The 15,909-nt window shown below is 35.1% G+C and overlaps 1 protein-coding gene across 11 annotated transcripts in view; it reads right to left on the minus strand.

Moving 5' to 3' along the window:
• Nucleotides 1–15,909, minus strand: part of KIF21A (kinesin family member 21A) — a 151,198-nt gene that overhangs the window by 28,845 nt on the left and 106,444 nt on the right. For 7 of the 11 annotated variants that reach the window (XM_032347748.1, XM_032347741.1, XM_032347740.1 and 4 more), the window contains 12 exons: nucleotides 15,488–15,676; nucleotides 14,616–14,815; nucleotides 13,373–13,480; nucleotides 9,323–9,391; nucleotides 9,014–9,228; nucleotides 8,710–8,863; nucleotides 7,992–8,186; nucleotides 7,446–7,547; nucleotides 6,491–6,656; nucleotides 6,001–6,021; nucleotides 1,379–1,439; nucleotides 963–1,017 (listed from right to left, as the gene is read on the minus strand). In XM_032347748.1, coding sequence (XP_032203639.1) covers nucleotides 963–1,017; nucleotides 1,379–1,439; nucleotides 6,001–6,021; nucleotides 6,491–6,656; nucleotides 7,446–7,547; nucleotides 7,992–8,186; nucleotides 8,710–8,863; nucleotides 9,014–9,228; nucleotides 9,323–9,391; nucleotides 13,373–13,480; nucleotides 14,616–14,815; nucleotides 15,488–15,676 — 1,535 coding nt within the window. The remainder of the gene's footprint in view (nucleotides 1–962; nucleotides 1,018–1,378; nucleotides 1,440–6,000; nucleotides 6,022–6,490; nucleotides 6,657–7,445; nucleotides 7,548–7,991; nucleotides 8,187–8,709; nucleotides 8,864–9,013; nucleotides 9,229–9,322; nucleotides 9,392–13,372; nucleotides 13,481–14,615; nucleotides 14,816–15,487; nucleotides 15,677–15,909) is intronic. The other 4 variants (XM_032347746.1, XM_032347745.1, XM_032347744.1 and 1 more) reach the window with 1 other exon arrangement.

A 15,909-nucleotide genomic window follows, 5' to 3' on the forward strand; every position in this document is an offset into this window, starting at 1 on the left:
CAGAGTTAAGTGGTGGTTATTTGCTTAGAAGTGGCCTGTCCTCTTTAGGGAATCACAATGACCTCTACTCATTATTTTATAGCCAGCCAAATTACTTATTTATATTACCTGACTGTTCAGTACAGTCCTTCAATCTGTCCTAATGCATTTGCACAGTGTTATTCTTTCAGGATCTGATTCTCCCCACTCATTTAACAAGTATTTACTAAGAACTACAAGAATTCTTTGTTTTTAAACATCTTAAGATGGTTAATTAATTCATCTATCAAATGCTACCAACTCTCAATCTAGAATTTTAACATTCTAGAATGTTAAAATTTCAAAAATTTCCTGCTAATTTACAAATTTTGCAAATTCATGCTGTATGCCACTACGGCATCTATCATCTCCTATATTACTAAGAAATTTCAGTGACTTCAATAAATTAGCACATTACTTCCTTAACAGGTAATAAAACTTTTAGGTAAAACCTGGAAGAAAAAAAGAATTGCTCTCCACAGTCATGTCTTCTCTAGTAGAAAAAGTGCCATAATGTGCTGAAGCACAAGTTCCAAAAAGCAGAATGTTTCAATATACTTTTTTTCTGAAGGAGAATATGGTAATTATAGAACTAAATTTCTTATACAGGGGAGCTCTGGTAAAAGTATGCCAATTTGCTAACCTACTAAGGGTCTGAAGCCTATGTGTGTGTTTATTTTTGAGAGAGAATGCGCAAGCGTAGGGGGTGGGGAGGTGGGGTGGAGGGGCAGAGGGAGAGGAAATGTTATGTAGGCTCCACACCCAGCACAGAGCCAGACACAGGGCTCGATCTCATGACCCTGAGATCATGACCTGAGCCAAAATCAAGAGTCACACATTTAACCAACTGAGCCCCCCAGGCACCCCTAAAACTCATGTGATTAATAGTGATAACTAAAAACAGTGGGAAAGGATGCTTACCTGCTATTTTCAGTTCTCCTTACCTTGCTTTTAGGTTTCACTTCTCCACAAAGTTTCATAAGGTCTGAAGATAGTGTGCTATACCCAAATAAAGAATTAACCACAGATTAAAGGGGAACTGTATGTCCTCTATGGATTATAACCATAGAAAGCATCTTACATGTCTATGGGGAAGAAAAGACAATATCTAAAATCAAAATGAACTAATTAAAAAATAGTTCATTTTCTTTCCTTAAATATCCCAGTAAATTTTATTTTAAAATTTGTGGTGGTTAAATATGACTTAGATTGGTTTCCATAATACCGTTTCTAATGCTACTCACTTAGCCATAAAGTTCAAATTGGTTGTTTTATGGCAATTGTTTGAAGCAACAAGATAAAAGTATTTAAAACATTATAGAAACAAGTAAAATCTTTAAGTTTCTAAGGGCTCTCTTACCTTCCTTCCGATCCTGGGCTGTTTAAAGGTGCCTCTTCATCAGTACTATCCTCTACATTTTCTAAAACAAAAACAAATGTCCAAAAGCTAAGTATTATCCACATGTCATAATCTGAATGATAAAAATCCCCATGTCATAATAAACATCAGCCCAATGTTTCAACATAGGCAGTTCAGTTTTAGTAACTGAATCTGAATAGAAATGTAGAAAAATATTTCTAAGAAACCCCTCTGATTATGTGTCCTAAAATGAGAAAATAAGAAAAAAATAAGAAAAATAAGAAAAAAATCATAAGTTCAAATCATAAAACATAGAAAAACAAAATTCATAGGATGGAAATGAGATCATGTATTTATCAGAGTATGTGTAACTGTATATTTTTCAGAGTATATACTTACGCCAAACCCTCCAAACATGAAAAACCACTGAGTAAAATATAAAATTAAAATAAATGTTGCATGAGCTCCTTTTAATGTAGTAAGCCAATTTCAAAAACTATGTACATGTAAACATACTTTCTATATTTTAATCAGTACGCCCCTGACTTCAATATCTTCCTTTATTTTTATTTTTGTTTTCAAGTAGAGGGTAAGCATGTGTGCCTGTGTGAAGGTATCGAGAAATTAAACATCCTCATGCAGCTCGTTCACACGTACATAAAAGACAAAAACAGTAGGTTTGCATGCAAGAGTTTTGTAACTGAATACAAGTAAATCACCACTATTTCAGAACAACTGTAACAGACTGGTAGAAGAGAGGAGAAAAAGCAAACAAGGAAATTGGGAGAAAGTCAACAAATCAAACAGCCACTGAAAGCAAACTATGTAAAATGTCAGTGAGCCCCTACATAGATGCAGGTTTTTAAAACATACACATTTTATTATAAAACCAATCCACAAAAGTAACAACATTATAAATTACTTATATTAATGAAAAATATGTACAATTCTTCCTCTTTTCACTTTTAATTCTATACATGCGGGCAACTAATTCCTTTCTCGGATCCTCCCTTTCTTCTTCACTGGTTACCAGATATTTCGTTAGAAATTCAGTAATAGTTGATACGTGATAGTATTATCTAAAATGGAGTCCATCGAGGACCCACACAAAGGGAATTTATTTTCTGGGGTGAAGAAAACTGTGGTCTTGAAGGCAGTGTGCATCTGAAAGCCCACCATTAGAGGGAGGCTCAAGGGCTTGCTCCAGGGACAGGATAACTGAGTGCCAAGGTGACTGCCTTCGTTGATAATATAGAACATGAGGTTATAAAGAAATGACAAACTAGTCTTCATTTTCCCATTTATAAAAGCGGGCTAAGATTGGCTAGTATTTTTCTTGTAGAAACCAGTTAGTATGAAACCAGTTAGTATGTTAAACATCATGTGAGTACTTAGTAAAAACACAACTCCTGCTGATGCATGTATGCATAATTAGAGATAATTATGGTTTGACATAACCCACCTGGCAAAAGGAGAGAGGCCCCCACCCAGAAAGTCACCAAGTCAAAGTCCTCTTCAGGACTGAACTTGGTCTGAGCACTACAGTCTTTGGGCAACCAGTCACACCATCACCCCACTGTTGTACTCTTAACTCTGAGAACACACATCCAGGCCACTATCAGCTTCTTTTCTCATCACCAAAGAACTAAAGCTTAAGGCAAAGAGACTTGCAACTCCCTAATGCCTTTCAGCTCATCTTTACCAGTTAAAGTTGCACAGTCTCATGTCACTGGAAGTTAACCAAGTATTTTTAAGTATTTAAGTTTAAAAAAAAAGGAAAGTAATAAAAATAGTACATAGAAAATGGTTAGCATCGCAGCCCAAAACCACTATCCTTAGAAAGGCCTGCTTGCGGGCACCTGGATGGCTCAGTGGGTTAAAGCCTCTGCCTTTGGCTTGGGTCATGATCTCAGGGTCCTGGGATCGAGCCCCACATAGGGCTCTCGGCTCAGCGGGGAGCCTGCTTCCTCCTCTTTCTTTCTGCCTGCCTCTCTGCCTACTTGCGATCTTTGTCTGTCAAATGAATAAATAAAATCTTTAAAAAAAAAAAAAAAGAAAAGAAAAGAAAGAAAGAAAGGCCTGCTTGGTAAGTTGGACTTCGCCTGGCATCTGGAAACTTGACTCTCAGAGTGTCCCAGTCACTAGTTAACTACTGAAGGTACTGAAGGTACTTAGAATGTTTGTATGGTCTATGCTAAACTCCTGCCTTCCTTCTGGGAGTCTTGAGTCCTGGTACCTACTACATAGACAGTACATACGTGACGAGTCCCCAGGAAAAACTTCAGGTTCTGAGTGTATGGACTTCCCTGGGCAAAAATGTTGTACACATGCTGCTGCATTTTCATTCCAAAGGGAAAGGAACATTCTGTGTTATCTCCCCAGGAGGGAGAGAGCATAAGGAAAACCAGACATGGATTCCTCTGGACTACATCTGTGGTTTCTTTTCTGTCTTATGATTCAGCTATGTATCCTTCCTACATGAATCTTTGCCATGAATACAACCATACACTGAGCCCCATGAGTCCTCATAGCAAGTCTCCAAAGGTACGGAAGATCTTAGGGACCCTAACATAGTTAGGGAAAAAAGAAGAGGATAATAAAGATGTTCTTCAAAGGCTACCAAAGTACCCAAACATTAGCAAGGCCCACCTTCTAGCCTTATGTTCCATCATTCTAGGCCATGTACTTGTTGCTCAGGGTAAGAACCTGCCTGAAGGCTCCATGCGTACAATACTGTGGCTGAGTCTCTGCCTTTTAGTTTAGTCATTACCTGGAGTGACTCTTCTCTCTTCCTCTTCCACCTATCTTTTGCCTAGCTAACTTTTTTCTTCTTTTGTGTTTCAGCTCAAATATCACCTCTTCCGAAAAGCTTTTATCAACTACTCCCTTCCTATTGGGTGGCCCCACTCTGAGTTCCTATTAACTCCCTACTATAGATCTCAGTCACTGCCCTCACTGAATGTATCCTATTCTTCATGGTCTGTCACCCTCAGCAAGGCATCAAGTCAATGAGGGCAAGGCTTTGTGTCTTACTTGGATCCTAGCACTCAGCCCAAGGCTTGAGGTAAAATTACAGTTAAGTGCAGTTCTCTAGCTTCTGTGAACTTAAACTTCCATTTTTTTTTCCCTCTTTCCATGCTTTTCCTCCAAAGCACCTCTAGGCTAGATTACGGCCCCTAACTAGAGCACAGACTTCAGTCACAGAGACATACATTACATCAGCTGAACGGGCTTCCACTCTCTGGTTCTGACCCTTTTTCAACCGTAGATAAATGAAAATTGTTTGAAAGCTATAAAAAAGTAGCACTGCCCATCAAATAATCAGTTTAATATCTTCTGCACAAAAGGACATTAAGAAGGACATGTGCATTTTCTTCCAAGTTAAAAGAGACAATGGACTTAAAAAAAAGTTCACCTATTATTATGGGCTGGGCCACAAAGAACAAAGACAAGGAGCAGGAGAGTGAGGAGGAAGAACAGCAAGAGCAGAAACGTGCCTCAAAACATGTGGAATGCCAAAAAATTCTAGTTACAATCCAGGAATTTGGGCAGACTTGATTAGGAGATAACCAATCCTACCTTTTCTACTTATATTTGTTATAGCTTGATCAGATTAAAAATAGTAGCTTTTCTATACCTAAATTATGTAGTTGATCTCAAGGAAATACTATGTTGAGATTAACACGTGGTATAAACATCTAATAAATCAAATAGCTCATGTATTTTATTTCTGTAACATCTTATTTAAAACAAATTCAGATGAATAGATTATGTTTATTCTAATGACACAGACAGGTAAGTAGATTTACTCTTTCAGTTACATTCCTTTCCTTTAAGTATAAAAATTCTTGGCAGCTGTGTACTTAGAAAAAGAAAAGTTCAGATCAGATTTTGAAATAATTTTAATTAAATAAAAACTGTTCCAAAATAATCATTCAGAAAAAATCCAAAGTAATAAAATTGCCCTGGTACTCCTGGTCCTTCATGTGTATAATCACTAAGAGGACTGGATATAGTTGATGTGAGTATTGTAGTGGCAAGAGAAAGAGTTTGAAACTTTCTGTACTTGTTTATCTCTAAAGCCCATTCTAATATGAAAATACTACAAATATTGTTTTAATCTGTTCATATAAAATGCTTTGAATAGTTTTATTCAATTTATATTAAATTATATGTGTTGAATTTTATAAAAATTAAGAATAGTTGAGACCCTATCAAATATATACCAAAGATATATGCTAAGGAAAGTTAATTATAAGGTTAAAACAAATGCAAGTTAACAGATATATTTAAAAATTAAAGAAATGGGTACTCCATTTTTTCCCTACAAGAAAGAGAAAGAAGGGCTTATGAAACTGGAGCCACAGCTGGAGGTCAAAAAATAAAAGAGAAAATTAATTAAAGCCTACTTCTTTAAATATCTAATATTTTTAAATTAGGAATGTATAGGAAAGACAAAAGACTTAGTTGTTTGTGGTCATGGATACATTTCAAAAAAGAGCATGCAAAAACCAATTAACTGCCAATAAAAATTTTAAACATAAGATGTACCACAATTAGTGTACATGAACAATTAGTAACTCATGCAGCTGTAGGGTACACAGAAAGCTAAACATACTTACCTAAAGGTACGCTATCTAGATCTGTGTAAATAACAGCAAAAAGGAAACAAAAAGCAATACTCCAATCAAAACAGATCCAATGTTAAGAACTCCCACATAAAACAAGATTATGCACCATTTATAAGATGTGTAGAATAGATGCCATAAAAAACACTTATTATTTTTTCAAGGCTGTTAGATATGCAGAGTAAAGTAATGAAACTTGGTTAATATTTTAAATAACCAATTCAGAAACTTGGTTGATCCACAAAAACTAATTGCTTAATAAGGTTAAATAAGCCTTTTAAGTTGGTAATCATTTCTTGGAATGACAATAATTATTACATCTCCCAAATTTATACATGCAAATTAAAGAAGGAGTAATTATCAAAAGCATAAGTAAATATAGCATCTATTCAGTCAAACAACAAGGGAAAAGAGGTATAGTACAGCATTCTCAAAGAGCAAAGCTACCATGCAATTCATTTAACTGAAATTTAGTCCAAATTACCTTGTAAAGCATGGCCTAGTAAAGCATCTAGCTCAGGATTTAACTCTGCTTTCTCTTTCAACATATGGAATAGGAGCTGGTTTTGTGTAGCACTGGTTATTTCAGTTTGTTTAAGCCGACCTTCAAGTACTTTAATTTGAGCCTCTTTCTGGGCAGCCTGAAGACCCTGTAATTACACAGAAACATAATAACAACAAAAACAACAACAACAATTATCTTAGGTCATACAAAACAGAATCTGCTATACAAAGATCTGTATCAAATAGCAAGTATCTATGATACATGGACTTTGACATCAGACAGACCTTGATTCATGGAAGCTCTTCCACTTATTAGCCTGGTGATCTTAAGCTAATTACCTCATCTTCCTGATTGCGTTTCCTCATCTGCAAAATGATATGAATAATATCTACCTCCTAGCACTGTAAAGATTAAGTAGGAGAACATAAAATAAAGGGTCTAGCACAGTCTCAAAGTAGTGTTAAAAAAAAAAAAGTGACTTAGAAATCATTATCACCTTCAACATTTAGGCATAAGTTTCTTATAGCTGACAGGTTAATGCATTTGCATTCAAACAGGAGGGAAGTGTCACTGTATTTTTTTCCTTTCTGATCTTCTTTTGAACTGTAAAGAATCAATATTAAACCAAATTATAATACCAAATTTGTCTGCACCCCCCAAGAGATTGTTCTTTTCATTTTTCCTTTGGTAAAGCAAAAGGTAAATTGTTTCTTGTTTAAGCTTTTATCTCTTCTAATACACAAGTACAATGGATGACAAGCTAATGGAAGTGATCTAAACAGCGCTGCCTTTTCTTAACTCTAAAGAAAGATAAAAGAATTTTTTCAATTAAAAGAAATCTTACTTATTACAGAGGAAAGTGTCACTGGAGAAAGATAAACAAAATGAATTAATCAAAACTTGGGTTTTCAGTAATGGAGTAGTTAGAACATACCTTATTGATACCCATTGACAAGAAGTGATCCAGCAGATATCGGGCTTCTGTAAGTGTGCAAGCATTAATGACTGCACTGACATCCAATGTTTCTCCTTCTTCCTACAACAAACCAGCATATGATGAACATTACTTTGAGCTGAATGTATTCTAACAGAAGCAAAAGCCTATTATTTCATTTATTTATTTGGTAGTATCGGGTTAGTTAATGAGACTCTTGAGGAAAACGTAAAATATGATCTCTACCCCAAGAAATATGTGTGCCCATTGAAAAGAAAAAAACACACCTGAGCAGTTAAGAATCCAGGGTGGCTCAACAAATGATATACATTTTTAAACATTTTTGATTTTACAAACAATAAATAATATCACAAAATCAACAAAGAAATCTGGAGAGCAGGCAGGGAGTGATATCCACGCAAAACCTAACAATCATATTAAACCAATAATTTAAAAATTCCTTGATATAAAAATTCAAAGTGCTTTTAATGATAAATATGAAAATATCTTCCTTAAGCGATTCAGCATTTTTTTACAGTTACAAACCTTTGCTTCTTCCATCTGCATGATGTTGGCTTGACAATCAGAGATACTGTCATTGATGTAATCTATATTAGCAGTTAATGACTCCATCTCCTCATTGATGTTAACCACATTTTTATCTCCCTCTCCACTCTCCTTGATGATCTTTTCCCGTCTTTTTGAAAGTTTCTCTCGTCTTTTTGTGAGTTCCTCCCGTTGCTATTGAGAAGACAGATTGGATTTCAAGAAATAATATTGATCCGCGACCGTAAGAACACTAGGCTAAGTGAAATAAATGAGTCCCAGAAGGACACATACTGCAAGATTGCATTTATATGTGGTATCTAAAATAGTCAAACTCATAGATGCTCTAAATAAAATGGTGGTTGCCAGGGGCTGGGGGGAGGTGTCATTTGATGGGTCTGAAGTTTCAGCTATGCAAGATGAGTAAGTTCTAGAGATCTGTTGTACAATAGGTGCCTATAATTAACAACAACGCGCTGTATACTTAAAAATGTGTGAAGAAGGTCGATCTCATGCTGTCTGTTCTTACCACAATTAAAAAAAGCAAAACAAAAAAATAAATAATGTTCACCTAGTCACACATAATGCAATCAAAACTCACCCCCAAAAAAAGGAAGAAAAAAAATTGGTAAGTATTCATTTACCCAGAGATCAAATTTGGAAAACTAAAAGTAAGAGCCAGCTAAGGAAGAACATATCTACGTTCTGTTTCCCACACCTTGAGGAGTCTATTCATATCCGCCTCCATATTGGAAATAGTCATTTTCTGCATGATGATGTCTGTGACCCTGCGCTCAAGAAGCTGCCACTTCATGCGAGCTGTCTTGGAAGTAAACACTCGGCCAGTCAATCCTTTCCTCTGATATTTTTTTCTATAATCATACAAAAACAAACACATGTAATTACTTAGATGTTGATTTGATTGTACGCTGCCAAATAATGAACGGTTTTTCACCGAAGTCCAACATTTAGTCATAATGCCACAAAGATTATATCAGAAGGAACAGGACAATTGTACTGACCTGGTTCCATTTGTTGTGGGCGTTGGTAAGGCCTGGACTCTTGCCACAGGAATTCTCATTTTCTGCTGCGCTCCTGCCCTTGATACATCTGCTTCTACAGCAGCTGCACTGGAACCTGCGTCCTGAACAGGGGTATCAGATGAGCTCAGCTTCCGAGTGACCTTCCCAGCCACTCTGTCGGACATGGGCCTCACTTGCCTGCGAAGAGCTGTAACCTGAAGGAGCAAGAGAGACTGACTCGTCCTCTAGTCTACAGACATACAATATTTACCCCAAAGCCAGAGCATTTCCTCCAAATGACTGACTTGCCTCTTCAGTTTTGCGACGAAGAACCACTTCTTGGTTTCTTTTTTGGGCTTCCAGAAGTCTAAGTTGATGCTATAAGATAATAACAAACACATTAAAATGGTAAACTGAAAGATACAACGCTTCCTACTCCTGTATTAACATAGTCCCTTTGGGAACTATAATAGTTCTTAGCAGAATCTGAGCTTATAACAACCTTGCATCCATTGCTACAAATAAGGATATTTTATTGCAATAAACAAAAATGCCTACTGATGCAGCCACCTTTTTCTAAATAATGAAGTTATCTCTGTGACATACTTTTATCTAAGAAACTCTATATAATGCTTACTATACACAAGTACTTTCCTAAGTGCTTTGTAAATATTATATCGTTTCATTTTTGCTAGACACTTGTTTTGCTAGCTGAACCATGAACAGGATGAAACACAGCTTAGAATACTTTCAATAAAGTCATTTTACAATATATGCAGTAATTATTAAGTCTCTTTTAAATATAGGGAAAACATATATTAATTATATTAACACTTTATAATAACTTTGAAAATATTATTATGTTGGATAAAGTAAATAAACAATAAAACATGTCAGTATTGGCTGCCAATTTGTTTCTAGGTACTTTATATGATAAAGATAATTCATTATAAATTACTTTAAGTCATTTTATAAGGCTAAAATTTAGGAAACAATTTTGGGCTTAAAAAGAACAGAGATCCTAATTCTAGTTCTGTCATTTATTCAACTCTGTGACCCCAGGCAAGGCTTAGGAATTGGGCTTAATCACAAATACGCCTTCTGGGACTTAAATTCTGTGATATACCAAATAACCCTTCATGTTTTGCATCACTAATTTAAGTAGGTAATTCATCTCATGTTTATGTAAATTCATTCCTATGTCATCAGATGAGAATTGTTGGAGAAAGAGATTCTATCTTATCACTCCCATATCGTCATTGCCTACAGCAATGATTGAATAGAGGTAAAGTTAACAAATCTTTTTAAATGAATGAACTACCAAAAATTAAAATTAACATATAGTTTGAAACTTGTTACTACTACATTAAGATTTTTTCTACTCTAAGTCAAATCTCAAGTTCATTCATATTCTTTGTATGGTGTACAAATATCCAAAGGGCTAAAAGATGAATATGACATGAAACAATTTATAAAGAGAAGGGTTCAATATGCACACAAGACAATAAGTAAAAGGATAAAAGAGTCTGAATGTTAGCTTTGTGTGTGATTATTCAGCCTCACATTTTTATAACAGAATATTATATCACATATGATCCTATGTTGTAGAATAAGATTCAAAATTCCCTCCCAGGAGTTAGTTGTTCAATATTGACCTCTATGTCTCATAAGAGTTAGTTACAAAGAAATAAGTAGTGAATATTGAAAGGAAGTTATACTTGTCATCCAAAAGTTTGGATTAAAAACAAAATAAATATGGTATTTGCCTTTCTCTGACTTGTTTCATTTAGCATAATACTCTCCAGCTTTACTCTCCAGCTTTACCCATATCATTGCAAACGGCAAGATTTCATTCTTTCTTATGGCCGAGTCATATGTAGAATTTAAGAAACAAAATAAATGAGCAAAGGGAAAAAAAAGACAGGTGCAAACTAAGAAAAAGACTCTTAACTACGGAGAACAAACTGATGGTTACCACAGGTGAGGTTGGGGTGGGGGCAATCTATGAAATAGGTGATGGGAGTAAGGAGGGCATTTGCTGTGATGAGCCCTGGGTATTGTATGGGACAGCTGAATCACTGTATTATATGCCTGAATCTAATATTATACTGTATGTTAATGGACTGGAATTTGAATAAGAGCTTCTAAATAAATAAATAAATAAACAGCCAAAAAGTGGAAAAAACCCAAATATCTACCAATTAAGGAATGGATAAACAAAATGTGCTCTATCCATACAGTCATAAAAAGGAATGAACTACCAGTACATGCAATATCGTCGATGAACCTTGAAAACATCATGCTAAATTTAAAAAACCAGATAAAAAAGGCTATATATTGTATATTCCATTCATATAAAATATCCACAGTGGGCAAATCCATGGAAACAGAAAATATAGTAGAATTGCTATCAGTGGCCAGGGAGGGGGAAGAATGGGAGTGACTGCTAATGGGTATGGAGCTTCTTTCTGGAGTGATAAAAAAATATTCTGGAATAAAATAGTGGTAATCCTTGCATAATTCTGTGACTATACTAAATCCTTAAATTGTACAGTTTAAAGGAGGGAATTTTATGGCTTGTTCAAATGTGTCAATTTTTATAAATAGGAAAAAAGGAAGAAACATAGCCTTAATACAGCAGTCATCTCATGAGAATAATCTATTTTTCTCATTATTCCCTTCTAGCTCCTTAAATTTTCTCTTTACTTCCCAAAGTACATGTCTACTTTCTAAAATATGCTGTTTGCTCACATTTTCTCCAGGGAGGATTTAGAACAAGTTGAGCACGAAAAAAGAACAGAGACTGAAACCTAACTAACTATGGGGAAAAGACCATTATGGCCTCTTCTTTTGAGGGAAAAAAAATCATAAATAACCATTTTGCCAGAAATTTGGAAAGAAGAAAAAACAAAGTAACTATAACCTAAAACCTTAACACAATTACATAGTTAGCAAGTTGGTATATATCCTTAAAACTTTTCCCTCATTTTAATCAAGCATGCATATATGAAATGCTACTTTATGGGGTGCCTGCATGGCTGAGTCAGTTAAGCATCTGCCTTTGGCTCAGGTCATGATCTCAGGGTTCTGGGATGAAGCCCCGCATCGGGCTCACTGCGCAGCAGGGAGTCTGCTTCTCCCTCTATCTCTGCGCCTCTCCATCCCACTCATGTTCTTCTCTATCTCAAATAAATAAATAAATTCTTTAAAAAAAAATGCGCCTGGGGCGCCTGGGTGGCTCAGTGGGTTAAAGCCTCTGCCTTCGGCTCAGGTCATGATCCCAGGGTCCTGGGATTGAGCCCCGCATCGGGCTCTCTGCTCAGCAGGGAGCCTTCTTCTTCCTGCCTCTCTGCCTACTTGTGATCTCTGTCTGTCAAATAAATAAAATCTTTAACAAATAAATAAATAAATAAATACAAATGCTACTTTACACTTAATGTTAAATCACAGTCATTTTTCATTTTACTATGCAGTTTCCAAATCCTAATCTTTAATGGCTGAATAATAACTTATTAAATGAGATGGACAATAATTAACCATTCCCCTTACTATCAATCATCTTGATAGTTTTTACATTTTTCACTATTACAAACAACCCTAAAGTAAAGATTTTAACACATAACAAATTTTCTGATTTTATTTATTTATTTATTTATTTATTTAAAGGCTTTATTTATTTCACAGAGGTCACAAGTAAGCAGAGAGGCAGACAGAGAGGGAGAGAGAGAGAGAGGAGGAAGCAGGCTCCCTGCAGAGCAGAGAGCCTGATGTGGGGCTCGATCCCAGGACCCTGGGATCATGACCTGAGCTGAAGGCAGAGGCTTTAACCCACTGAGCCAGCCAGGTGCCCAAATTTTCTGATTTTAGATCATTTTCTTATTCAAAGTTCATGGGAGAAGTAGGATTCTTAAGTCAAAGAATGTGAAAACTTTTATAGCTCTTAGTAAAGCTGCCTCAGTGAAAGTGGGTTATTATTCCAGGAACATTGCTAAGAATCTCTAGTGGTGAAACTGTCTGGAACCATCCTAAAACCACTATTTTACATAATACTGCAAGTAGCTCCCTGATCTCCTTAGAGATCATCAATTATTCTTTGCCATTTTCTTGCATCTCATCATCTAGGAAATAAGCAAGCCTCTAATAAAACTTATAATAATATTATAGAGTTTTTATGACCTTGTATATTGAGTTACTATAATCCAAATATTATAATAAATGCCATATTTAAAATTAATGCTTGCTTATGATCCTTAACCTGCACTTAATAGTTACAGTTATCAGAAAATTTTCTTCCACTTACTAAACAAGCTTGTTCAATGTACAATATTTGTATGTAACTGAAAGTTAAAGTCCACTCACATCTCTTTTACGTTGATCTTTTTTCAACTGAGCAATCTCTCTGTTTCTTCTAGACTCTGTCAATCTGGCTTTTTCTTGTTCTTCTTTCATTTGTTTCATTAGCCGAACCTAAAAAAATTAGGTGAATACATCTATTGGAGTTTTCCTATCACAACATTCGTTAAATTAATCACACATATGGAAATAAGCAGTTAGAATTCTGAATACTTAACAAGGAAAAAATGGAGCTTTGATGCACATTTTAAATGGTCAATGCTGATCACAGAAATAGAATTAGAAATTCTACTTAAAATTTCTAATTAGAAATAGAAACATTTCTATTTCTAATACTTTTCTAATATGTTTCTATCAATTGCTTAGTGCTGTATCCATTTTATATTCAGTGTTCAATTGTTCTGTAACTTGAAGGAATTTTTAGTACTTATTACCAGTAGCTATATGACCTTGAACAAATTACTTAACCTCTCTAAGTTTTCATTTGTCATATATAAAAATAGAGATAACAACTCTATGGCATTATTGGACTATCATGACAATTTATTGAGTAATACCTGTAGAGTGCTAATAACAATGTCTGGCGTATAGTAAGCACCTAATAATTTTAGCTATTGCAGTCATCAGCAAAGACACATTATGATCTAAAACTTCCTAAATCATTTTCACATTTGCTATTTCACATTTGCTATTTGACATTGATTGTCATACCAAATGTTAATAAGAATAATTAATCCCACAACAAAAACACAGAACAGATAAGGATTCACATACTCTCTTTTGTCAAGAAGACAGTTTATACTTTTCTGTGTATGGGAAGGATAAACACTAAATTCAAGTTAGTTGTTACCTCTGGAGGCAAAGACAGTAGTTACCTCTGGGGGCAAAACTTCATACATAGGAAGTTTTGTGTATACTGTAATGTTTAATATCTTAAATAGAAATATAGTGCTCATTATGTAATTATCAATAATTTTTTGCATGTTCAAGATATATTATGTGTTTCAGGAAGAGAGCTATATCTATCAGTCAGAGAAGCCCTGTTTTTGACATGATTTTCAGCTACTATAAAGAAAGGCTTTGACAATGGATGAGTATAGGAAACCACTTCTAATTGCCAAAAGAAAATGCATTATTTGTAAGACTGGGTTACCTTTTATTGAATATGGAAAGAACCACAATAATTTTTTTGTCCCAAATGTCACAAATATCCTCAACATCAGACTTTAATGCAAAATATAATCAATACCTTTGTTTTTTTCATTTCCATCACATCCTGCTGTAATTTCTTCAATTGCTTTTCATATTGAGACTGGTTTTTAAGCAGTCTTGCATGCTCTTTTTGGGCTGTCTGAAGTCTTTGTAGTTCTTTATTCATGGCTTGAAGTTTCTTTTCATATTCAGACCTAACTTTTTTTGCCTTTTCTTCTGAGTAAGATTCCACTGAACCTAAACGACCAAAGGGTATTTGTATTTATTTCTATGAGATACAGATTCTCATTTTGTAGATTTACAACTCATGAGCTCAGAGAAAAACTACCTTCCTAACACAAACCTCAGGAGGCCAGGGCATCTCTGAATCACTCTCTTTTTTATTAGCTACTCTCAGCTTGTTTAACAATTATTTAAGTTTTTTTTTTTTTAAGATGTTTTTTTTAAAGATTTTACTTATCTATTTGACAGAGAGAGAGCAAAAGTAGGCAGAGAGGCAGGCAGAGAGAGAGAGAGAGGGAGAAGCAGGCTCCCTGCTGAGCAGACAGCCTCCAGGCCTCGACCAAAGGACCCTGAGATCATGACCTGAGCCAAAGGCAGAGGCTTAACCCACTGAGCCACCCAGGTGCCCTTAAGTTTTGTTTTGTTTTGTTTTGTTTTTTCTTAATTTAAAAAATATTCCCAGCATAAATCAAGATAGTACAAACAATTAGCCACAACTTTGCACAAAATAATTAAATAACCTAGACAGGTACCAGAATGAAAAAATAAGCAATATTTGACATAATGAGACAAACTCACATATAATGTGGCTTCTAATGCAATTTCTTTCCTCTAAAGGCAGACACGATAAAAACCCATTTTTGCAATTTAGTTGGAACTTTAATTAGAAGTAAATGTAATTCTTACCTAAGTTCTGCAGCACCTGGTCTCTCTCAAGCTGAGTGTCCCGAATTTTATGTTGTAGCATCATTAGCTTCTCCTCATATTGCTTTTTCAGTGTCTGCAGTCTTTTCTGGCTGTTTTCTAGTTCATCAATCAGCTTCTGCTTGATTGCAATTTCACAAGTAATGTTTGCTAAGTCTGCTTGATAATTGGCTATTTATAAAAGAAAAAATAAACACACTGTAATAGGCCACAATATCATAATTCTAACTTGCAAGCAAAAGTATGATCATCTATACCCAGGTATTCACTTAGCAGCTATAAAGAAAATGTCCTGGATAAACCAAAAACTAAAAAAGAGGTAAACAAGATAGACTGTTCACATTGATCAGTGACAACAGACACTATTTGTGCTAAGAATGGAAATCACACAAGGACTAATTCCA

The sequence above is a fragment of the Mustela erminea genome, chromosome 6 (assembly GCF_009829155.1).
Source record: "Mustela erminea isolate mMusErm1 chromosome 6, mMusErm1.Pri, whole genome shotgun sequence".
NCBI lineage: Eukaryota > Metazoa > Chordata > Mammalia > Carnivora > Mustelidae > Mustela > Mustela erminea.